The sequence below is a fragment of the Puma concolor genome, chromosome B2 (genome assembly GCF_028749965.1).
Source record: "Puma concolor isolate L17-30 chromosome B2, mPumCon1.1.hap2, whole genome shotgun sequence".
Taxonomy (NCBI): domain Eukaryota; kingdom Metazoa; phylum Chordata; class Mammalia; order Carnivora; family Felidae; genus Puma; species Puma concolor.
The window spans coordinates 116,773,887-116,799,411 of record NC_141671.1 but is presented as its reverse complement, the minus strand read 5'-3'; the positions used below and the strand labels follow the sequence as shown (position 1 = coordinate 116,799,411).

Genomic DNA, 25,525 nt, shown 5'->3' with positions numbered 1-25,525 from the left:
TTCTTGGTTAATATTTCTCCTGGTTCCGGCACAAGGACATTGATAGACTTCAGCAGTTCAAAAATCCCAGACAGTCTCATATTAAGATCATTACTCCACTTTCTATCTTTCCCATGGTTTCCTTAATAAATGCAAATATGCTCTATCACTACAACTTTCTCACTCTGTCTTTGCCAGAACTTTAGCCACCTGTCTCCATGTGTTTTGCTAAGGATCATTTCACATGTTGCCATCAATTCTCTCCACCTCATTGAAGGAGAAGGGGCTATATTCTCCCTGTTCTAAAATCCTAAGTCAGCTTTAATCAGCAGTTTGCTTTTTTAAAACCCCACATGTGGCCTATTCTTATACTTCCTGTGTTAAAGTTTATTTATTTTTTTCAACCATACTCTCTTATCCAGGAATGCTTATCTGTTTCTAACTCTTTTGTTTCTAACTTGTTTGTTTCTAACTCTATGACCCTCCCACTCCATGTGCACTTGGGTACCTTTCTGTAAAAGACATCCACAGCTTTCATCAGTTTGTTAGTGGGACCTGGGATCTTACAGCAGTCAAGAAACATTGCAGTCCACCAGTTGTTATGTCATTGCCCAAATGCCTGGGAAATTCCTAAGTATGCTGTTGTGGCCTTTGAAGTCCCTGCTAGTGTTTCCGGTTCATTTATTTTCAGAGATTATTACCTGTAGGGTTTTTAAAAACCCACCCCAGCAGATTGGTCGGAACTGTCTCGGGTGGGAGATTTCAATTATAAAGTAGTCACAGATCATTCTATTGCTCAGTCAGGGTTGAGGACCATTGATTCTTAGATTACTGCAAGCATCCCATTCTATTGTAATTCTTGTTTACATATTCAGCTCCCATACTTAGCCAGGGGAGATTGTAGTCATGGGTCATGTTATTCATCTTTAACTTGTCAGTGTATCTAGTGTCTGACACTGCCACATGTTCAATATGCACTTTTGGATACTCCTGTGTCCCCTTTTGCTAGGTTATGCCAAATGAAATTGTCAACATGCTGTGATTTTGACCCAAGCGGTTTCATATGGTTCAACCTCCGATTATTTGTACAGCTTTGTACTTCATTTTTATTTGCTTCAGCTTCTCTGATGAATTGTTTACATGCTCCTTCAGCAGCACAGTGACTTTACTGAGAAATGGTTTTGCATGACAATTAAGAACAGTAGCATGCCAGCTGTATGGCCTTAGATAAGTTACTTATTCTTTCTATGCCTTTGTTTCCTCATCTATAAAATGGGATCGTAATAGAGCATTCTTGTACAAATTAAATGAGTTTAATGCACGTAATTCATTTAAAGTGTAATGCAGCTTCTGGCAGTGGCTGAGTCGAAGCCAGACTCCTCTCACTTCTTTTGGCCCCTCATCATCTTTATGCTCACCTTCTTCACAGGTCATTTGTGCTTTCTTAAGAGTGAGTCTTTGGGTGCTGGGGTGGCTCAGTTGGTTAAGCATCCAATTCTTGATTTCGGCTCATGTCATGATCTCATGGTTCGTGACACTGAGCCCTGCATCAGGCACCATGCTGACAAAGCAAACCCTGGGTTTCTCTCTCCCTCTCTCTCTGCCCCTCCCCCTGCCTCAAAACAAATAAATAAATCAACTTTAAAAACAAGAGTATGTCTTTAACATACACAAAAATAAGAGGAAACGTGCTTCTCATTTCAAAGCATTACAATGTTTCTTGCCTAGCATTCACTGTGGAAAATGAGAGCAAGCATGTGCTGCTCAGTTACTGTCAACCAGACACTTTCCCTACCATCTCTGATTTAACATTTTCAGCATTTACATACAGTATTTCCCTGCTCAGTTGCAAATGCAGCTACAATAGTTAGGTTACAGGCTGAGCCTGCAGGGCACATTAGCATACAGGGTTCTTAAGTTCTCAGCACTGCAGAAACTATCATTTTGTATCTTGAGAAGATTTCTTTTAAACAAATAAAAAATAGTGACTATCGTGACCATCATTCTCCTTCCCTCATAGTGACTTTGTTACATGTAGTATATGTCCAAGTCTTAAAATAATATTTATGTTTTCATTCCTTTGGGCAGGAGAGCTTACATATACACAAATCAGATATCCTTCTTTTTTATACTTGCTTAACATAGCCTAGTAAGGTGTTACTCTGCTCCAATCTGTGGCTTATATCACATCCACTGCTGTTTGGGTTAGATTCAAACTGCAGCATTTTACTTTTTTTTTTTTTTTTTTACTAGCAAATAAATGCCTTGCCTTGCAATCAAGGAGTTCTATCATACGTGTAGCTCAACCTAACCCCCAGGTCTCCCCTACTCTTACTTCCTAACAAAGCCTAGTCTATATAAAAGCATATTTGATAAGCATACTGCTGCATCACGTTTCTATTCAAACATCGCTTCAAATTCTTACATGATATTTGACTCCTGCCCCCACCAAACCTTTAACCATTTCTTCTGGGTCTCTCTTTTCCTCCTCTCTTTGGTTGCTTTCAAAGCCATTGTCATAGCTTCAACCATCACCTCTACGCATTCTCATGTTCTCCCCTTTGGACCTGAAGTCTCTGCAGGGTCAGAGTATAATCTTTGTCATCCTGGGCCTGAAATTCCACTTGCCTGTTGATAGATGTTTCCACTAGATGGCCCTCCACTGACATCCCTCAAAGACAGCAGTTTAATACACTTAGATCTATTGTGTTCATACCTGCTCCTCTTGGCTCATTCTCTATCCCTGTTATTAGTGGCCTCATCCATCAAGACACCTAAGCTGGAAACATCAGGGTTGTCTTTGCTCCTCCTGTTGCTGTGCTATTAAACACTGTAATGTGTCCTTGCTTTTATCCTCACTGAATTAGTGTGAGGGCCCAACACATAGTCTCTTGCAAAGCACCTTCTCTCTTCCCTTGTGAAATGGATTCTCATGTCAGCTCTTCCTGTGACATACATTCTCATTCTTCTCTCTTGCTGTGCTCCTGAGGTTCTCTCTTGTCTTTTCTCTGTGCTTCTGTCCTTTCTTCTAAACCTCTTCTAGAGGAAAGCATACAGGCCAACACATCTAATTTTTTTTTTAAATTTTGCCCCAATATCCTAATTTTCTTTTCTTGGGCTGCTTTTCTAGAGGCAACATGTACAGTGGAAAGAATAAGAGTTTTGGAATCAGTCAGAATACAGATGTGCTCTGTCACTTATTAACTTGTGCTCTACTGGTTTACTAACCTCTCTGAAGCTCATCTCCCTTTTCTATAAAGTAGACCTAGATCACCTTCCTCACAGGGCTAATGTCAGAGCATAATAATATAAAGAATGGGATGGTCAGGCTCTGCACACTCAGCAGCTCTCAACTCTTTCGTACTAATTCTCATTAGCAGATGGGAGGACAGGAGACCTGTGCCCTGCTCTCTCCGTCTCTTTCATCTCTCTCCATCTTGTCATCTCTTTCATCTCATATTTAATGAGCATCTCTGGCAGAAGCTTATTATTCTCACCTTCACCACCAGTGGTTGCTGCTACTTTAGCACAACTCATCTCAAACACCGCTGACTCATGGCTGAGAAAGGAAGGCATTTTTATTTCCATTTAAACATGAGGAAAACAAAACCCACAGAAGTTACATAAGTGACCCAAAGTATGTACTTAGAAGAGAGTTTTGGGAAACTGTCTCTGGGAGATGTGTCCATGGACAAATGTGCTTTGATATTAGCTCTGAGCCTGTGCTACCGTCCATTTACCAGACAGAACCAACTTTATCCATTTCAGGCTGATGGGGAGTACATTTTACTTTTCAAGTGATCTGGATGAAACACTGTCCAGTTTCTCCTTGGAAGTGCCAGGCCGGTGTTAAAATTCCCTTACTTTAACGCCTTTAAAAGGCAATTCTGCTTTGAATAAAGATGGAAGAAGAGATTACCCTCTTTGACCATTTAGAGTGATCATAAGCTTGAGAGTCAGGCAGAAATGAATTCAAATTTCACCTTTGTCTTTTGCCACTTACCAGCTCTGTAACCTTGAACAAGTTATTGAACATCTTTAAACCAAGTATTTCAATGAATACCACTTAGTAAGTTTACTGACATTAAATTAGGTCACATGTATAAAGAACTTTACAGAAAATGGCTGAGAGTCAGTGCTCAGTAAATGGCAGTGAGCGCATGTTAAGTCCACGTTCCTTCCAGGGAATAGGTTTCACATATATTTATAGACAGGGGAATTCATATCATGTAAAACATACGAAACAAACGTTATTGAAATGACATCCCAACAGTTGTGTGCAGTTACAACATATGATAATCGCTGAATAGTGATGACCACAGTGTTTCTCTTTTTATATTTCTTTCTGTTTTTGTTTCCAGGATGTGCTATTGTCCGAATTTTTTATCTGCCAAATAATTTTAAATGATTTGTAGAAAGTATACGTCATCTACTTTTCTCTCGCGCTTTGTCTCTCTCTCGTTGAATCTTAATTACAAGAAAAAGCCATTATTTTTGCAGGTGTCCTCTTTGTTTTCTCGATTTACATAAAATGATCTATTCCTCTTCCCTTCTTTTCCTCAAATGAGGAGGACAATGAAGATCTAAAATGCCAGCTGCAGTTCGTGAAGGAAGAAGCCGCTTTGATGAGAAAGAAGATGGCCAAGATTGATAAAGAAAAGGACAGATTCGAACACGAGCTTCAGAAGTACAGATCCTTTTATGGGGATCTGGACAGTCCTCTGCCCAAAGGAGAAGCGGGGGGCCCTCCCAGCACCAGGGAGGCTGAACTCAAGCTGCGGCTGCGACTGGTGGAGGAAGAAGCCAACATCCTGGGCAGGAAAATCGTCGAACTGGAGGTGGAGAACAGAGGCCTGAAGGCCGAACTGGACGACCTGAGGGGGGACGACTTCAACGGCTCGGCCAACCCCCTCATGAGGGAGCAGAGCGAATCCCTGTCGGAGCTGCGGCAGCACCTGCAGCTGGTGGAAGACGAGACGGAGCTGCTGCGGCGGAACGTGGCCGACCTGGAGGAGCAGAACAAGCGCATCACGGCGGAGCTCAACAAGTACAAGTACAAGTCCGGCGGCCACGAGAGCGCGCGGCACCACGACAGCGCCAAGACCGAGGCTCTGCAGGAGGAGCTGAAGGCGGCACGCCTGCAGATCAACGAGCTCAGCGGCAAGGTCATGCAGCTGCAGTACGAGAACCGCGTGCTTATGTCCAACATGCAGCGCTACGACCTGGCCTCGCACCTGGGCATCCGCGGCAGCCCCCGCGACAGCGACGCCGAGAGCGACGCGGGCAAGAAGGAGAGCGACGACGACTCGCGGCCGCCGCACCGCAAGCGCGAAGGGCCCATCGGCGGCGAGAGCGACTCGGAGGAGGTGCGCAACATCCGCTGCCTGACGCCCACCCGCTCCTTCTACCCGGCGCCCGGGCCCTGGCCCAAGAGCTTCTCCGACCGGCAGCAGATGAAGGACATCCGCTCGGAGGCCGAGCGCCTGGGCAAGACCATCGACCGGCTCATCGCCGACACCAGCACCATCATCACCGAGGCCCGCATCTACGTGGCCAACGGGGACCTGTTCGGACTGATGGATGAGGAGGACGACGGCAGCCGCATCCGCGAGCACGAGCTGCTCTACCGCATCAACGCGCAGATGAAAGCCTTCCGCAAGGAGCTGCAGACCTTCATCGACCGCCTGGAGGTGCCCAAGTCTGCGGAAGACCGCGGCGCCGAGGAGCCCATATCCGTGAGTCAGGTACAGTTCTGCCTATTGCGAGCCACGGCGATGGCGAGGCAGGTCCGCGGATTCGTGGTCCCTGGCGGGGCGTCTCCGCGCACCGACCTCCACGCCCCGCTTTAGGGACCCCTCCCCCCTTCCCCCCGCTCAGAGCCTCACTGGGCTTGGTGGCCCCACAGCACACTGTTTTCTCACACTGTCCTTCTTCAGGCCTCAGGTCTCCATAACCCAGTCACTTAGTAACGACCTCCCCGCTGTTGTGTTTAAAAAGGAAATGTGCACACACCCCCTCAGTTTTTGTGTCAAGATTAAAGGATGTTGAAGATACATCATTATTTGTCAGCATGTTCGGTACTACTCTACTGATTCTAACTGATCAAGCTGCAAGAAGATCCCAAATGGGAATCTTCAGTTGTAGATTTGCAGGTTCAAGATTAAACCCAAGATTCAAGTTGGGTTTAAAGTAATTTTTTTTTCATTAATAAATATCCAGGAGTATTGTATAGCTACTGACAGATGTACAAACCCGCAGTAAAGAGAGGTGATATTGTGTCTAGAGCCCCACCAAGAGGAAAAACTGGAAGCCTCTCCTTTGCCACGAATGGTGGTAACATGATCATTATTTCTAGAAACACATCACTGCCAGCTCTCTAGCTGAGAATCTCAGGACTGGGGAAGGAGTGTTTTACCTTAGCTTTAACGCAACGCTAATTCAAAGAAATAGTAATAACTATTCCCGAACAGGGAAAACCAGCATTTTTCCTTCATCCTAATTTGTAGAGGCACAACTGATGAATTGGACTGAGCTGCTCTAGCCAGGTATGGTGGCCAAAGACCCATGCATTTTGTCAGAATTAACCACATAAAAGAGAATTTGTAAAACATAGGCACTGCTACCTCTCTGGCAAGCCTCCTGTCCAGTATCCATTGGAGAAGCCACGGAAGTACAAGAGCATGCATGGCTTTTAAGACACGCAAGAAATTTACACTCAAAAATCAGTCTCTACACAGAAGCATGACATTAAATTAACTGCCTGTTGGTCACAACTAGGAAAATTGCAACCCTATTGCTTATTTACCTTGCATGTTGCTCTGCTTTGCTATGAAAAAAAAAGTTTTATGATACAACTTGTTGGATTTTGAAATGTTAAAGCTTATTTTTTTCTCTAATTATTTCAAATAGTTGGTTTTTAGTTTCCTTGTAGCAGATTTTTGAACACGTTGAGCATGTGGGTTTTCAATTATACCTTCAGGGGGAAAAAATAGAGATCAGAGTGGGAGAAAGCACTGTGTATAATAATAAGAGGTTTCAGATTTTGTAAGTCTAGGCTTAAGGGAGGGCTCTTCATCTTAAATTGGATGAATGCTTAGATTAGTTAATATAAATTTAAGTTTTAAAGATTATTAATTAACTCTTCTCTTTGTCTCTGCATTTACCTTCCCAGATGTTCCAGCCTATCATTTTACTTATTCTCATTCTTGTATTATTTTCATCACTTTCTTACACAACAATATTTAAACTTGTCTTCCTTTTTACACTGTTTTTTGTACTGTAAATCTTTCATCATTTACCATTCATTGTAGTATTTTCAGTTTGTTTATTTTGTTCACCCTTCAAGACAAGAAGTAAAAGAAGTATAATTTCTGTAGTAATCAATGCTATAAAAACACTGAAGACTGCTTATTTCTTTAAAAAGACACCTCTTACCACTACCAAATTCAATAAGAAGCCCAAGCATTAAAGTATTTCAGGTAAGGACGTAATTGTGACTTTTTTTATAGAAGTCATTGTAATATTTTTCTTTTGCATGTTAAGCTGTACTCTTCTTGATAAATAATCGTAAGAATGGTTGTAAAAATTGACTAAGTCTGTCAGTTATTTCTCAGTAGTTGACTATTATGATAACTGAAAACCTAGACATTCACGAGTTGGTGTCACATTTCAAAATATAGACAGATTTATAAAGTAACTTTGCTAGATTCTATCAGACTAACTAGTTTTGATATCTAGTAAATGGCAATGAAAACTATGGTGAACAAATGAAATGTGACCATCACAGAAACTCAATAATTTATTGCAATGCTGGTGGTATTCTGTCTAAAAAGATGTGTTCAGAAGCATGAGAGCGAATTAGGCCTTAGTTCATTGAGAAAATGGTTATAGCCCTCCTACTGCATTTAACCAGTTCCAGTCAAAACAGCCATTTCTGCCTTTGCCTATTATACTTGGACATTCATTGCTGATTAGATGTGTTGTCTGGAGTTCTGTCCTCTATAATAAATATATTACCACACAGAACTGCCTCCATAGCAGACAGTTGAGTGAGGAAAATATGGTCATTCTCTAGAATTTCATGAAATCGCAATCCAAGGCCAGTAGCAGAGTTCCAGCGGGAGTGGATCTCTAGTATAAACTCAGGTGAAACTGAACATCCCCCTTTCTCCTCATCCTTAAAATGGCCCAGATAGGTTCCATATATCTGAAATGTCCTATTCTGTCCATCTTATTGACTATTTACCCAATAGAAAGCTGGAATGCACCACTGCCACCAAGATTCAGAAATACCAACATTCGTGGAAGTTATGTACTCAGAAATGTTTGCAGGTTGGTTGGTGAATACGAAAATCTGTGGTAAAGTGAGGTATCTTGCACTTCAGCATCAAGAATAACATTGGAAAATTTTTGCTCTACTACGAAAATTGGTTCTAGTAACAATCTCCTGAATCCTCATCCCCCAGTACCTCCATTTCCCTTTGAGTATTAATTAAAAAGAAGAAGAAGAGGAAGAAGAAGGGAAAAAACTTCACAATAGTTGACAATTCAGTTTAAAATAACTGCTCTTATTCAGTCATCAGTTGATGAACACTTGGGTTCTTTCCATAGTTTGGCTATTATTTATAATGTTGCTTTTGAACTTTGGGGTGCAAGTGTCCACTGACTGATAAATGAGTAAAGAAGATGGAATGGAATATTAGCCATCAAAAAGATGAAATCTTGCCATTTGCAATGACACGGATGGAACTAGAGTGTATTATGCTAAGTGAAATAAGTCTGTCAGAGAAAGGCAAATACCAAATGATTTCACTCATCTGTGGAATTTAAGAAACAGAATAGACGAGCATATGGGGGGTGGGGGAAGAAAGAGGGAAATAAACCATAAGAGACTCTTACAGATAGAAAACAAACTGAGAGTTGAGGAAGGGAAGTGAGTGGGGGATGGTCTAGATAGGTGATAGGTATTCAGGAGGACACTTGTGATGATGAGCACTGGGTGTTGTATGAAAGTGATGAACCACTGAATTCTACTCCCCAAACCAATATTGCCCTGCATGTTAACTCACTAGGGTTTAAATAAAAGTTTGAAAAGAAAAAATAAGAAAAAAAGGGAAAAAAGAAAAAATAAGTGAAAACCACACCCTTTTAAAAATACATGGATATATATATATATTTAAACTTACAAGGGAAATCTCAATATGTATAAATTACTAATAATTAAAATAAATAGTAAGTTGAAGAAAGGGACCTCCTCTAGAGAGCTTTCTAACAGTGAAGGTAATCCATTTACATGAAATAGCTTTGCCAGATCTGGTCAGAGCCTGCTCCTAATCCTTTATCTACATGATGCTGAAAGAGAACATAAATACATCTTACTTTAACAATCAAATAACTAGATGATGATAATAAATAATAGCTAACATTTATTGAGAACTGAAAATTGTATGTTAAATTTCATTTAATTCTATAAAGCACAGAATTGTACTAAAAATAACTGCTCTTAATCTCCATGTTTTTAAATTTCTTTTTGGTTTTTATTTTGTTTTATTCTGGAAGGAAGAGAGATCTGGAGTGAGGAGTAGTTAGTCAACAGAATCTGTCACTATGTACTTCTGACTTTTCATCTTAGAGATTCAAAAGGCTAGGTAGATGGGACGCCTGGTGGCTCAGTCAGTTAAGCGCCTGACTTTGGCTCAGGTCATGATCTCATGGTTCATGAGTTTGAGCCCCGCATCAGGCTCTGTGCTGAAAGCTGGGAGCCTGGAGCCTGCTTCAGATTCTGTGTCTCCCTCTCTCTCTCTGTGCCTCCCCCACTCACTCTCTGTCTTGTCTCTGTCTCTCAAAAATAAACATTAAACAAAACAAATTTCAAAAGGCTAGGTAGAACGTCACGAGCCACTTGGGTGGCTCAGTTAAGCATCTGACTCTTGATCTTAACTCAGATCTCACAGCCACGAGATCAAGCTCTGTGTATGGCTCTTTACTGACAGCACAGAGTCTGCTTGGAGTTCTTTTTTTTTCTCTCTCTCTCTCTCTCTGCCCCTCTCCTGCTCATATGCACTCTCTCTCAAAATAAATGGATAAACTTAAAAAAAAAAAAAGAACTTAATGACAAGAAGAAATGAAATAAGGTAAATGCTATATTTAATCAATCATTCAATCACTGATTCGATCAAATCATTCAAGTTTACTTTACAAAAAAATCTCAGTGGAAACAACCACTTTAAATATCAAAGTCTGCGTGTTAGATCCGTGATAAGCCTCAAGTCTGCCATCTCAGCGAGACCATTTTGTCAACAGAACTGAAAGTAAATATTTAATGGCTGAAATGTATCTGAAATGTTTATTGCCTTTGAAGCCAGATACATCCACCAAAGCAATGATTCTCAGGTACTTATGGAACATTTGGTGGTTAATGGAGGTGTTATAAGTTGTGACAATGATGGAGAAGCTCCATTGGCAGTAAGAGGAAACGAGTCATAATCTCAAATAATTGTCCCACCCAAATTGTTAATATTGTCCCTCTGATGAAGCATGATATGCAGGGCACATGTTCACTTCAGAAGTATCATGGATATGAACTACACTGTGTGGCTTTAAGAAACAGGCTTGAGAATTTTAACTTTCTTTATTGTGAGAAGAAGGATCAAGAACTAAGTATCTAGATCAGTGGTTTTCAATCCTATCTGCACATCAGCATTCCTGGTATGTTTCTAAAATTGAGGCCCTACCTCACTAACTGAAACTGAATTTTTGAGTCCAGGTATTTGTATTTTCTTAAACCCTGAAGAATCATTTCTTGAGATGTTTGAGTTATCTAAAATATGTACACACAGCCTAAACCAAAGCTAGGGTAAGCTATGTGATACCCACTATATACAATCAAAAGTTGTCTAGGTTTGAGTAGACCTTAAAGTTTCATTATTTGCCCTTGCCACTATGACAAAGTGGTTCTAATTCCACAGTGGTGCAGTGTTAGAAAACTCTTAATACAGGTTCTCAAAATCAACATACATAATCAGAGTAGACAAATAGGAATAATATATGACAGAAAGGAAAATGAACATGGGCAGTGTGTATGTGCAGGGTCATGCACACACCTGGCGATATAGGCACATGCATGTGCTCCATTAAAGCCTCAAGATGACCCCACACATACACCCTGACAATCTACCATTTTGTGGATTTTTATACAGTTATCTCTGCCACAAAGCTTCCCATGTGGTGCACTACAAACGCTCCGGGAATGATGAGTGCCAACTGACTCTACCATCCGAACCAAGATGAGAAAGCATACACAAGAGATGTGATAATGCAGCAGATTACATAGATCCTTTGTCTGTTTAACAAACATTGTATAGTGATGGCTGTTAGGTACAAAGTAAAATTTGGTTTTTACTCTTTTAGCACTTTTTATTGGTTGCCTGACCAGGACAGATATGTAAACAGCTAATTGTTTAAGTGTAAAACCAGTGTAAAAACAAAAAGGCTCGTGGTTGCAATTTATTTTGGACACTTGACAGCATGTTAGATTTCCCCAAGAAAACAATAAAATCCTGAGGCTTTCTTGGATGGAATGATACTGTAAATAAACAAATACAGGGGTGCTACATATACCTCAACATGTCTTGTGGCCTGAATAAGAAAGGAGAGGCTAACCAAGACAGGTCTGGGCTGATCAAAACACCAGCCTCATCCTTAGATCTGAAGATAATTCAAACAAGTAAACCTTGTTGTAGAAAATTCCCTTGCATGCACATTCTTGGGCGTAGGAAGGAGTGTCTTTGGTAATTTGGCCTGGATTTAAGAAAAAAATTTAGTTGGCTATTTTTAAGCAGAACTACTCAAACTCATAAAACAAAGGAAAATTCAGTGCTGAGCCTGGAATGTGTATTGGCCTGCATTCTCCAACTTTCACTTCAATTCGTGTGGTAGAGTGGGATATGGTTATTTAATCGGCTGCCAGGGAATGTCAGCTTGGTAACTAAGTCTGAACTCCATATTGGTGCAGCATTCGCAGCTGTCTTCCAGTAGAACTACAGCCTGCTTCCATCTCGGAGTCATGCTTCAGGTCAGATGCACTCATTGAATGCAAGGACTGAGGAGAACGTAGTGGAGGATGATAATCACAAAGTGAGAAAAGTTGGCTGCTCGTTAAACTGCTGGAATTTGGTACAACTCAAAAATAGTATTCACGAAGACACTACTGCTTAAACTCTAGTTATAAACCAATCAGGTCTAATGAGAGATCATTTTGATTCTCTGTAGTTTTGAACTAGCTTTGGTAGGGGAAGTGATTGCATCCATATTTTGATTAGATTAACCTTTGAGTACGTCCTGGTATTCTCAATAGCTTGTGGGATTCCAAAGGGAAACTCATACAGAGTAAGAAAGCTTTATGGCCTGGACATGACAGGAAATCCTTTATAGAGGCAATAATAAATGTGATAACATACCAAAGGCTTCTCAGTAGTACTTTTGTGTGATCAGTTGGGACACGGGGAAGTGATGGTAGCTGTTTTAAATGTTGGTCCTTCTGACAGTCTGTTCAGAATCATAGAATCTTTTAAGATCCTTTCCATAGAACCTAATATATACATTTCAATCCATGCCTTCTCTGCTTAGAGACTCAGTCACTCACTCTACACTACTCACTCTCAGTTTTAAAATAACTCTGTGACTTTCCTAGTGAAGCTGTGAGTTAATTTTTAAACATTTCCAGGAGCAACTTTCAAGTACTGTTATAACTTCACTTGATCAGAGAATAGGAGCAGTAGGGGTGACAACCACCTCTTTAAAAAAAGAGGAGAAATTCAGAAATTTCTACTTTTCACTGCCCGTTGTTAAGCCAGGCTATATCGTCCTAAAGAGCTTCATTGTATATCTCAGATGTTTATATTTAATAAACTTAAATATGCTGACATTTCCTGATTATTCAGTTTCACTGTTAAAATTACAAAATGCTTTTAGTTCATAGTTGTATAAGTTTTTCTATAGCTATTTTTCAAAATAGGGTACCATCAAAACTCAATATCTGAAAATAAAAATCACAAAATTTTATAAATATAAACTTTACTGTGATATAAGAATATATAGTGAATTTTAGCAGTTATTCAGCCTTTTAAAAAGTATTCATGTTGTGTTTTAGAATGTTCTAAACCATAATTCAAGCTCAGTTCATAATATTTGCTTTTGTTTTGATTATTTTTCTTTTAAGTTATTAGTATATTCTTAGATATGTTAAATAAATAAAAGTTTTTATCTTATACCAAAATAAATATTAAATATTAAATATGGAGGATAGCACAAATTTAAAAATTAGAACCTTTTAGAAAACTTTAGAACCCTAATTCACTTCCTAAAATGCAAATATCCTGACAGCATTAAGAAAAGTGCAGCAGGGCACTGGGGTGGCTCAGTCAATTAAGCGTTTCATTCCTGGTTTCTGCTCAGGTCGTAATCTCGTGGTTCATGAGTTTGAGGCCCGTGTAGGGCTCTGCGCTAATGTTCAGAGCCTACTTGGGATTCTTTCTCCCTCCCTCTCTCTGCCCCTCCCCTGCTTTTGCTCTCTCTCTCCCAAAATAAATAAACTTAAAAAAAAAAAAGAGAGAGAGAAGAAATGATGCAACTATTTCAGGAATTTTTATACTGCATACGCCAGAGATGGAGCTCTGGAAATGATTGATTCTGAAAAAAGTGTGTTCTTTATTTTCTGTAGTCCCTTCTGAGTTCTTTGAGTTGAGTTGCTTAAATGTGTACATTAACAAACAAGACGCATTAAGTGATTATCAAAGGCTGGCAAATAGCATTTGTTCCTCTCTGAGGTTGTCCAACATAATGTACCTTGAAAGTCCACAAGTCAGCTCTTTTAAGTTCATGTTGAAAGTACCTGCCTTAACCTATGCGTTGAAAATTAAGAGGGTGTGAGGGGCAGAAAGAAGCGTATCAGTTTCCCTACTGGCCTCAAATTCCCTCAAAGGAAAGGGAATTTAAGAGCTTGTTTTTTGAAACATACCTGATAGAGTCTATTATTTCTTAAAGTCAGAAAACTCCACTTAGCATCTACTTTATAATTCCCTTTCTTGTTTTTCATGAACATGTGCAACTTTTGCACAATCCATCTCATTTCCTCTGTATCATTAACTCCCGGATAGGGAAAACAGACCTCAACTTTTTAAATTTTTGTTAATGTTTATTTATTTTTGAGAGAGAGACAGAGAGAGCATGAGTCAGGGGAGCGCGGAGAAAGAGGGAGACACAGAATCCAAAGCAGGCTCCGGGCTCTGAGCTGTCATCACAGAGCCTGATGCAGGGCTCGAACTCACAAACTGTGAGATCATGACCTGAGCTGAAGTCAGGCGCTTAACTGACTGAGCCACCCAGGCGCCCTCATATACCTCAACTTTTTAAATAGAACAACTTAGGTGTCAGCTTCAGTCAGTCATTTAGAACTTCAGAGGGAGAAGTTAACAAGTCAGCAAAACTAATTTACTCTGGATTTTAGGTGACTCCCAGGAATCTGAGCTCCTATACCTTCTGAAAGGAATTGCATATCTGCTGAGGCACCAGGGCCACTGCATGGAGGGTCTTAGCATTACTCTAACTGCTTAGATTCCATGTAGGGAGAAAAGCCACAGTGAAGCAGCCAAAGGAGGTATTGATGGAAATTAAGGATCCCTCAGCCTTGGATGTCACAAATCTTGACGTGAGAAAGCTTTTCAAGAGAACAAACTCATGTCCTCACCTTAGAGGGAATATAGTTTGCTCATAAGTAGCTATTTGTTTGAAGTACTGATATTTGTAGAAAGTAGATAGATTCAGACAAGCAGGGTAAACTCAGAATAGATAAGAATGAAGTCATGGGAGTTTTCCTGTGCAAAATATTTCAATGGCAACAACATCAACAAAAGAATATAGTGTCAGGGCAAGCACAGCCTTGTGGGTACTGTGTTTTTGTCTCATGTGGACTTATTGAGAGGCCTTGGTGTGGGCCATGAGTCTGGGGGCTCCAGAGAGTGCTCTGATTGAGTAGGGGCAGGGCTGCACTGAACTGGGGCTTATGGCCTGTCTATACCCTTATCTTTAGATTTTTTTACTGTAGCCTTCCCACACCATGATGTCACATTTCTTTCCACCTGGGCACCCACCCATACAGCATCCTGTTCTGATCTTCCCTCTGTCTCCCCACTCCATGTCTTGTGAAATGGATTCTTTTCCCAGGCTGCAGTCAAAGCTTACCTATATTTATTTGTTCCTTCCAGTCGCTTCTGTGTTCTAGCTCTTCTTTTATGTGCCAAGATGTGACTAGCCAAGATGTAACTGCTTCTTCTGTCAATGAAATTTTATTAGACAGTCACAAACAGGAAATATAGTGCTACCACCTAATGATGATAAATTGAACATTTGTGGTAGAAGATATATGTGGGCTAGCAACTCTCGGAGAAGGCGGGGGACTTATTGCTGTATCTTCAAATTATACTGGCTAAATGGCCTCTCTCAGCCCCACAGTATTGCTAGAACTTCCTTCCAGACAGAAGTGACTCAGGGCAGCCCTCTTGTGGTGGACCGACGTTCCCAAGGTTCTTTTCTAGAATAAGAGGTAGCCCTAGAACAGTCAGTCCTTTTATTTAGATATTGTTGTCATCATTATCAAAATCTCCTAACTCAAGAATCTGGAAATAATATAATGAAATGCTAAAAACTAATTTGAGAACAGTAAGCAAGATCTATCTCTAGTTTTAAATAGCCCATACTTCTAAAATGTTTTTATGTTTTGTTTCTTCAGAATACAGACCAGTACTTAAAAAGAACAGATAGTTTAAAACTGTTTCTTTTTTTAATATTTCTGTCATCTGGAAATGCCTGTACATAAGCCCCATGACAGATCTGCTTGGCTAAAAACTCTGTTGACATGCCACCAGCCCTCAGAAAGAAGAGAGAGCCAGCATCCCATGATTCCAGAGGGAAGACATCCAGCACTGGGAAAATAAGCACATTCACTGAAACACAACAATCTAAATATGTAACTTTCATGGGTAATAAATACTCTGTGTGTGACTCTTATAATTTTATAAACCAAAACAGACTCTTGTATAAGTATCAAAATTATATTTCTATCACTAACACAAAATCCAAACTCTGTCATTCTAGGACTAAAATAACACAGGACCAAATTTGACAGAATTAGCTGTGGAACTTTATAAAAATTAAGAAACCTTGGCCTCATCACTGGATGACCTGATTCCAAAAATCTGAGGGCAAGTTCCAGCTTTCATAATTTTTTTTTTATATATAATTCTCTGAGTGATTTCAGTGTCCAGTAAGTCTGGGAGTGCCACAAGTTTGTGGTCGCCTTGATGGAATGGGGACCACCAGGAGAGGCTCTTTGCTTTCATTTATAAGTTTATTTCAAGGTCGTGGGCTGCTCAGAATGTGGACAGTCAATGCCACAGGTTACATTTCAGGAATCTTCAGAGTTGACCAAGCTTGCTGCAAACAAGGATTTATCTTATTCTTCTTCTGGGCCTTAGGGTCTGACAGTATACCTGGCACAGAGTTGGTGCTCACAGATATTTGTTAAATGGAATGCTAATTGGAGTGCCCAAGACCTCTCCCTAGAAATGGAAGATAATTTAAGAGTCAAGAGAGTCCTGCTAAGCAACTGAGATCCTATATCATAATGTATTATGAAAATTGCAAAACGTGCATTATTCTAAAGGAAAGGATTATTTTAAATATGACATCTGTAAGAGCATCTAAATTTTAATATGCATTAGAATGGGTTCAGTTTTTTTTTTTTTTTAATGTTTATTTTTGACAGAGAAACAAAGCATATGGGGGGAGGGGCAGAGAGAGGGAAACACAGAATCCGAAGCAGGCTCCAGGCTCCGAGCTGTCAGCACAAAGCCCAACGTGGGGCTCGAACTCACAGACTGCAACATCATGACCTGAGCCAAACTCAGACGCTCAACCGACTGAGCCACCCAGGCGCCCCGAGTTCAGTTTTTCAAAGTCATCATTTTTCCAATTTTTTCCATCTCCTTGCCAAGGAAAGTAGAAACACAGTACCCTTTCAACTGGTAGATATGGTTCAAGAAGAAAAGAAAAGGAACAGAAAAACTATACAAGCAAGAAGTCAGAAGCCACCCAGCCTCATACACAACCATAGTTGTCACAGCATAAAGAGACTAAATAAATAACTACTTTGTGATGCTTCAAAATCATCACTTAGATGCAAACTATAAATTAAATGTGTACTGGCCTGCTAAAGGCAAAATTGGAGCGTCTATTTCCAGATTTCCTTCAACCACTAAATGAAAATCCATTTGTCTTTGCATTTTGACCCAAGATTTATATTATCTCAAGACACAGCCTCTTTAGACAAGCTGTCATCAAGGTAAATACTCTGCTATTTGATTCCTGTGTTGTACTTGGAAGATGGAATGTCATCTCCCTCGTATGGACTTAACAGAAAACTGCATTTAAAAGTTGACAAGGCCAGAATTCAACCTCTCATGCCCCAACCCCCTATCCCTGGGTTCTGTTCCCTTCCCTTGAACTCCATGGAATTTTAAACTTCAAGGCACTCCACCAAGAATGAGAAGACCAGAATTCTATTCCTGGCTTTGCTAGTAAGTGGCTCTGTGACCTTAAGCAGATGACCTAACATCAAGGCCTCTTTCCTCAGCTATAAAATGAGAGCGTTGACTAGATGATTTCAGAGGTTTTTTCTGGCTCTAGAATTCTCTAAATCTAGAAACACCTTCAACTAGAAACATTTATGTACTCAATATTCCTTTTTCACCCTTTCCAAAATGTTTTAGTTTGTGGCCTAATATCATTATGCATGTAGACCTTTTCAAATCCTTTTCAGGATTCTCTTTTATGATTCTTGAAGCAGCACATGTTGCTGCATTTACTTTACATTAAATATTATGTTATACATGTCCTTATCCCTTAGCTATACTTTGAATTAGGATCAGTATGTCACCAGATATGCATGATTCTTCCAAATTCTCTTCAATATACAGAGCAATTATTTGGGCCAATTTCATATTTGAAGGTGTAAATATTGAAATGGTTTAAAGTAATCATCTAGAGTATACAACAAATTGCATTTTTGCCATAATGTTTTCAGCCATTCTGATAGCTGCTTGAAAATGTCAGGCACTTCAAGATATCTGAATATCATTAAAGGGCTGAATATACCAGCATCGGTCTTTTTAATCCATTCGTTTTACATACATACCAGTAGGAATGTTTCTCAAAGTTTTCTTAAAAGTTTTTAGTGGAAAGATTCAAAAGCATCTGCACTGAATATTTATTGCCTTTGTATGCTTTCATCTTCTGGGTATATAATACAGCATGGAAATTGAAGCTACTACATACAAAAAAAATTATTCCACAAAAGGGTTGGTAAATACTAGAATAAGTGATATACCTGGAGTGAAATTCTTGTCAGTGTCTCTCCCTAGTTTTTGATTCTGTGTAATTTAAGGTCAGTTTTACCATGAAAAGAAGCAGATGGAAGCACCTGCAATAAATAATTATTGGGGTTTCCATGGAAGGGGGGCATTCGAATAGGTACTATTGAGTGATACTATAGAGTATAGCCCAACATCATTTCTCCCACACTTAGCTGCATATTATCTGAAGTTCTGATAGGATTTAGAAAAGTCTTGATTCAGTTCACAAAGGACTCATGGATATTAAGAGGTTTGGAATGGAAGAGAGTGTAGGGGGAACAATGTTATTAGATAATTCTGTAGAGGTCCTTTGGGGCAATCCCTTGCCCCACCCCAGGATTATCCTCCTGTCCTGGTAAGGTTAGAGGCAGAAATAAACCAACTTTTTTTGTGTGCTTGGCACTAAAAGTGTCCCCTCATACTCTTACAACAACCTCATGAAGTAAATATAATTATCCCTTTACAGACGAAACACACTTGAAAATTCACACAGATAAGTGGTGGCAATAGAATTGAAACCAAGACCTTGGGGCGCCTGGGTGGCTTGGTCCACTTAACCGCTTGGTCGGTTAAGCATCTGACTTCGGCTCAGGTCATGATCTCACAGTCCATGAGTTCGAGCCCCGCGTCAGGCTCTGTGCTGACAGCTCAGAGCCTGGAGCCTGTTTCAGATTCTGTGTCTCCCTCTCTCTCTGCCCCTCCCCCGTTCATGCTCTGTCTCTCTCTGTCCCAAAAATAAATAAATAAACGTTGAAAAAAAAATTAAAAAAAAAAAAAAAAAAAAAGAAACCAAGACCTCTGTGGCAAAATTCTCGCATTTCCAGTTAGAAAAACCAGTTCTGGGGAGCCTGGGTGGCTCAGTCTGTAGACATCTCACTCTTGATCTCAGCTCGGGTCATGATCTCACAGTTCAGGAGTTCAAGCCCTGCATTGGGCTCTGTGTTGATCGTGCAGAGCATGCTTGGAATTCCGTCTCTCCTTCTCTCTGCCCTTCTGCTGCTTGTGCTTGCTCTCTCTCTCTCAAAATAAATAAATAAATTGTTAAAAATTTAAAAAGAAAAGAAAAGAAAAACCAGTTCCAAGCTCTATTCCTCCACATGTTTTTCTACAAACTTCAGCAAGATACTTGACATCTCTCAGCCATGGTTTTATCAGTAAGATCAGGGTAATAATATCTACAGATATATTTGCTATGAGGGTGAACTAGGATAAAGATATATTCTAAGTACTTAGCCCAGAGCTTTGCAGAGAGCTGTCTCTCTATGAGTAATCACTATTATTGCTATAACTATTATTACTGTTATTGCTTTTGAAATTATGATGCCAGGCTTTCAAAACACAGAGCATGATTTCCTTCAATTGTACTGTATGTACTAAAGTGTTACCATGGGCAGGTTACTATAATTAAACTTTTGAGGTCTCCATGAAATATTCATATGGAAGCAGGCAAAAATAACGTGAAAGTGAATATGTAACATTTTAATGACCACACAGAGGAAATTCTTCAGACTTGAGGATAAGATCTTAGTATTTAAACCCTTAAATGGCTTATTTGCTAAAATAGACACAGAATTGTGTTAGACACTTTCTTTAACTCAGTTAAACCAAACATGAGCAGATGGATGCATGTACAAGTTCACATGCAACCTGCAAATGTTGCTGGAGAGTGGCATCTTCCCTGGCATTTCCAGGAGAGATCAATTTGGCCATGGTTTAGGGAGCCTCTCCATATACTTGGGCTGTGGTACACCTCAACTGAAAACAAACACATGGGCATCTCATTGGTTTTTTTCCCTCCCATAATAAGTGTTATTCTTTTCTATGGTCTCTGGTTTCCTCTGGCAGAAAGACATCACTATTGTAGCTACAGACAGCAAGCTGTCATAGAAACACAGAGTATGAGGCTGGTCTTTATATATGTCCCACTCCTACTTTATTTAAAGACAGAAGTTTGATACATTTTCACAAATCTTTGGAGATTAAACATATTACATACATATACATATATATATATTAAATATATTACATTATATATATGTGTATGTGTGTGTGTGTGTGTGTGTGTATATATATATATATATATAATTGTTGCACATGTTGTTATGCCACATCCAGACACCAACTTCTCAAGGCACTGAAAAGTGCATTCTGATTCTCACTGAAAAAGGGAGAGAGAGAAGTATGCAAGGAAATAATTCTTGACTATAAAAAAGGAGGTGACTTTTTCAAATAACCTCTAAAATTGGCCATTGTCATTGTGTGATATTAACACCAGCCCTTTTGGCAAGTTTGAAAATAGTGGGCTCCATTATAAAAGCTAAAAATGTCCTGGACCTGGAGTTGTTTACCCAGAGTATGAGCTGCTCTAAAGTTACAGAGCTCTGGTTGGAAGAGTGGCTTGAAGGCCGCCTCCAAGTATCTGACGTCACAGGAGTCTCAGCTGCTGCTGTGACACTGACCTGAGCGGCTTCTTGATTTGTGAAAGGAGTGAAGGTTTAAAAGGGATTTGCAGTACTGCTCTCTTGCATGGTTGGACGTATTTTGCATTCCCATTTTCTGCAAAGAAGCAAAATTCACCGAGCTGAGACTTTTGTCTTTAAAAAAAAACCTAGCTATCCTTCCATTGCTAGATTGACCAAATGGTGGAACATCCATAGGATTTCTCCCCAGAGCTAAAAGGTATGTTTCTTCCTAACCTTTTGAAATCAAGTGATTCATTGTGGCAAAATATAGAGGGGCTACTGCTGAAGTGTTTTAAACTATGGGCACTGTTTAAGTGCAAGATTATTTCAACATCCGCCTGTTCCAGTGTCTGCGTCTGGGCTGTAAAAACAGTGGGGCGGGGTGCATAACGGATTTTACTGACGCCCAGGGATGAGAAGGTCCAGCTGCTGTGAGTGGATTTCTCAACTCTGGACTGACAATGACATCCGCCCTCTGAAACTGTTTTTAAAACACTGCTTCTCGGTACTTTGAACAGCACTTTGCCTACTGTAGGATTTCACTAAATGTATTTATCAGAATGTTCTTTTTAATTAGGGTGAAGACTTCTTACATTTGCAAGTAAAATTCAAAACCCATGAGGTTATTGGTATTTGAAAATTACAAAGAAAAATAAATGTAGTTCATTCAAGATGACGGCGTTTGCTCACTACATGAGTAGTGTTTCTGTAATTTTAGTGGAAGTGTGTGCCATGCATAACCAACTAATCTGTAATTAGAAGGGGACCTTACCACTACATCTTCTATTGTTTAAGCGAATTAATTTTAGATACTTAAAGTCTCTTTCAAAGCTTTTCTTTTTTAAGAGATGTAAAATCAGTACACCTATATTTTGGGTGTTTTCTAGTTTGAGTGTCTAACTGGGGGAAAAACAAGGAAGAAGAAGGTAATAAAATGAGAAGACAAAAGTATTTCTTCAGACTTGCATGTAGTAGTATCTCTTTGACCCTTTTGGAATATGAGGAACATGTTGAAATAGCAAGAAATAGCAATTAAAAAAATATTCCTTTTTGCCCTGCAATCAAATCAAATCATTGTCTTTGGAAAGATGCATTTGCTAGTAAAACAATAGGGTAGGAATAGGTCTGTTAATTAGCTGAAATGATGCAAATGATTGATAGCCTGGAGGAAGAGCTAGAGAATCTTGATGCATAACTCTGATGGGTATAGGCATGGGAATTCTAAATCCTTCAAAGTTAGAAGCAAAGCCTCTCTAGGACCAATGATTCTTCTAGGAATTTTGAGTAGCACGGTGCGTAGCATGCCAACATTCATTTGTAACCTCCTACAAATGAAAAATCTTTGATGATAGGAAAAGTATGTTTAGAAAAAGGAGATGGGAGAGCAAGAAACAATACTCTGAACAAAAATCTCAGAAGAGAGAAGTAGCGAGAGAGTCAGCTCCCGTAATGCTGATTTGTTTGGCTAATGTCCAGTTTCCAGTTGGGGAGATGGTGGGTAAAATGGTACTGACCCAGGTGTAGTGAGAATGGAACACTCCTCAAAGAAGTGCTCCTATGACCACACGGAGGCTAATTTGAGAAATTAAAATAATTTATTGTGAGATTCCTAAGTTGCTCTTAAATGCTGCCTGCTAGTGGGGCCAAGTAAGCAGAACTATTTTCCTCCCATCACCATACTCATGCAACCCACTCACAACCCAACAATTCTGACTTCCAGCCTCGGCCTCAGGGGCTCGGAAGTAGGTTACACGGATTGTATAATGCTACCTTGGAGTTGTTGAGAAAAGAACGTGTGCATGACTGAGTAATGCAGTTCACTCTACCCTTTTACAGGTGCTCTAATAAATTTTTATTCTGAATGAAATTGTGCACGGAGTGAATTGATAGCGACACAGGGAGGGATGCAGATAGCAGTAATCCTTCCTTCTCTCCCACATAGATGCCAATATCTGTGGGTGAAAAAGAGTGACAACTAGAAACAAAGAGAACTTTTGTATTTGCATCAGTAGAGAGCAGTGAAAATGAGTTTTAGAATCTGCTGAACCACTTTACCCCATAACTTCTCATCATAGAACATTAAGTCCCTCCAAAGCTGCCCCCATTAGTTGATTTTTTTAATATTTAAGGAGAATTATAATAAAAGCAGTTTTATATAAGATTTATCTATCCAAATCTTTGCTAACAATACAAAATTTTCTGAATATTCAACTTGCCATGTATCCTAAAATACTTGAAAAATAATGAGGGCAAATGAAAGTCATTGAAAACATGAGAGTTCACACAATTAGATTTGCTTCTATTAATTTACTAACCAAAAAAAAATGTGAAAATCTTCAGTTTTATTCTGGAGAAAGAAAACATAAAGAAGGATAATTGAAGGCAAGGAGGGAGGGAGGGAAGAAAAGAAAAAGAGGGAAGGACAGAAGGAAGAAACCAAGGAACAGGCATTTATTGAGCACCCACTATGGTTCAGAATGATGTGAGAGACTTTTATTAAGCATTCTCTCTCTTATGTTCATGTAATCCCTGCAGTGACTCTATGGACCCCATTTTACTTTTGGAGGAGAAAGCAATAAATTCAGTCATACTATATTTGACACTTATAACGAGACATAGATGCTAGGAAGGCAAAATAAATCCTCCCACAAAAATTGGCACAGATATTGCTCTATAGGAATTTTCTTTCAAAGGCTTGGTTTTGATCCATAACCATTACATTTCCTGGCACTAGATAGGGGCCTGGCCCTGGAGAGGGGAAGCTGTGTGGATTGGCCCTTGTCCATAGTAAATGATGAGTGGTCTTTGCAGTTAAGTGCAGGATTCTGTCTGCTTTGGGAACATTACCTGGGTTCATATATAGTGCCGTTACAAGGAGCAAGCCTGAGTTAGACTGAGTTAGACTGTAAAGAAAAGAAAAAAGAAAAGAAAAGAAAGGAAAAGAAAAGAAGAAAAGAAGAGAAGAGAAAAAAGAAAAGAGGAAAGGAAAGGAAAAAGAAAAAAAGAAAAGAAAAGAAAGAAGAAGAGTCTGGCATCTTTTAACCTTTTAACCCTGGTCTGGAGTGGTTCTAGAAGAGTTAGCAATAGAAAGAAAAATTGGGGCCATTTGTACATAACTATAGGAGAAACTTTATGATGATTTCTGAACATTTACAGTGCTTAAAGACAGGATGAATCATGGATGGTCATAGCACCTCTTTTCCAGCTAGCCTGAAAGAAGTATGCTTTTTTTCTATAATTTCCTTGGTTCGTTTCCAACTATCTCTTGAGGTCTTAAACCACTCATTCCACTCTTCCTAAGAAGTCCTAGTGTTAACTACCTGCTAGTGAGCAAGATAGTTTCAGCTCACAGTTAATTACATATGGTTTTAAAGCAGTCTACCAGTCTAAAAATAAGCACTGTCTGCATTTCCTGTGAATAATTATTAGATGAACTTAAAAGATTACTAGGTAATCAAGATTAATGACAGAGTCTCCAAAACAAACAGAAAACAAAATCATGTATATTCTTTACTATCTTCATTTTGTTAGGTCTTCACTGACATATTTATTTTGGGCAACTAGCATTGGTAATGGCAGGTACATGTGGTCCCTGGCTCATTGGTGTGGGAGGTAGTCAAAGGAAGGAAGGATGACAGAGAAGATGGAAAATGGGATTAGAAAAAGAGCATGGCTAAGTGGATAAAATGAGACATGATAACATCTCAAGTGGCTAAATCTGAAATTACTTCTTTTTCTTGACTGGGTTAGTCATAGTATTGGGAGTGTCAAGAAGTAGGTAAAAATGACCAAAGTGTCTGTGGGAAATAGTTTAAGAGAAAAATAACAATGTAGATCTCAATATTTTTAGGCTGTTTTTGAAGGTGGAGCCCTCATATAGCACTGACATTTTTTTATCCTTATTAGTCTGTTATAATTCATTGATAGCTTGCAGCTCAAACTATGTTTGGAACAGTTTACCACTTGGATATGCATGTTCAGAACAGTCTGATAAAAATAAAATTAATCTTCAATGTTTATCTTATATTTGGGACATGAAATATGCAGCCATTTTCTGCAACTACAAAATGGGGCTTGCTGCCTGGTTATGTTGGCTTCATTCCACAGCACCAACATCCAAGCAGCTATAGACCCTGGGGGCACTTTGCTCATAATTAGCATAAGCCACTACCTGGTAAATTAACACATTTCGGTCATGGCCTAGAAACCTGAAGATATAGACTTTTAATAGACATGATTATCTTAGATGATGGTTTAAACATTTTAAACATGCTTTTCTACCCACTAATAAATGTCTATGTCTTTCTTTCTTTTTTTTTAAGTACGCTCTGCACTCAACTTGAACTAATGACCCCAACATTAAGAGTCGTCTGCTCCAATGACCCAGCCAGCCTGGCACCCTATATGACTTTCTTAATAAAAATTATTTTTAGTAGAAGTCAGACCAATATCTTTTAAAGCAAAAAATAGGGAAAATGTTTAAAATTTTCAAACTATCTTGCATGCCATATGTCATTTAATCTTTATAACAACCCTGTAAGTATCTTCCATTTTAACATAAATAAACTAAATCTCAGAAATTTTAGATGACTTATAACAAAGTTACCAATGTGGTAT

At 39.4% G+C, this 25,525-nt stretch overlaps 1 protein-coding gene across 3 annotated transcripts in view; it reads left to right on the top strand.

Moving 5' to 3' along the window:
* The window catches only part of MTCL3 (MTCL family member 3), a 56,415-nt gene extending 38,224 nt beyond the window's left edge, over positions 1-18,191 (top strand). Inside the window, exons 6-8 of one of the 3 annotated variants that reach the window (XR_015251534.1) lie at positions 4,548-5,723; positions 7,151-7,457; positions 16,132-18,191. Coding sequence is in view for 2 of the 3 variants with exons in the window: in XM_086707787.1 (XP_086563913.1) it covers positions 4,548-5,723; positions 7,151-7,261 (1,287 nt within the window). In the remaining variant the exon portion in view is untranslated. Of the gene's footprint in view, positions 1-4,547; positions 5,724-6,485; positions 6,525-7,150; positions 7,462-16,131 lie in introns of those variants that run through there. The other 2 variants (XM_086707788.1, XM_086707787.1) reach the window with 2 other exon arrangements.
* The last annotated feature ends 7,334 nt before the right edge of the window (positions 18,192-25,525 follow it).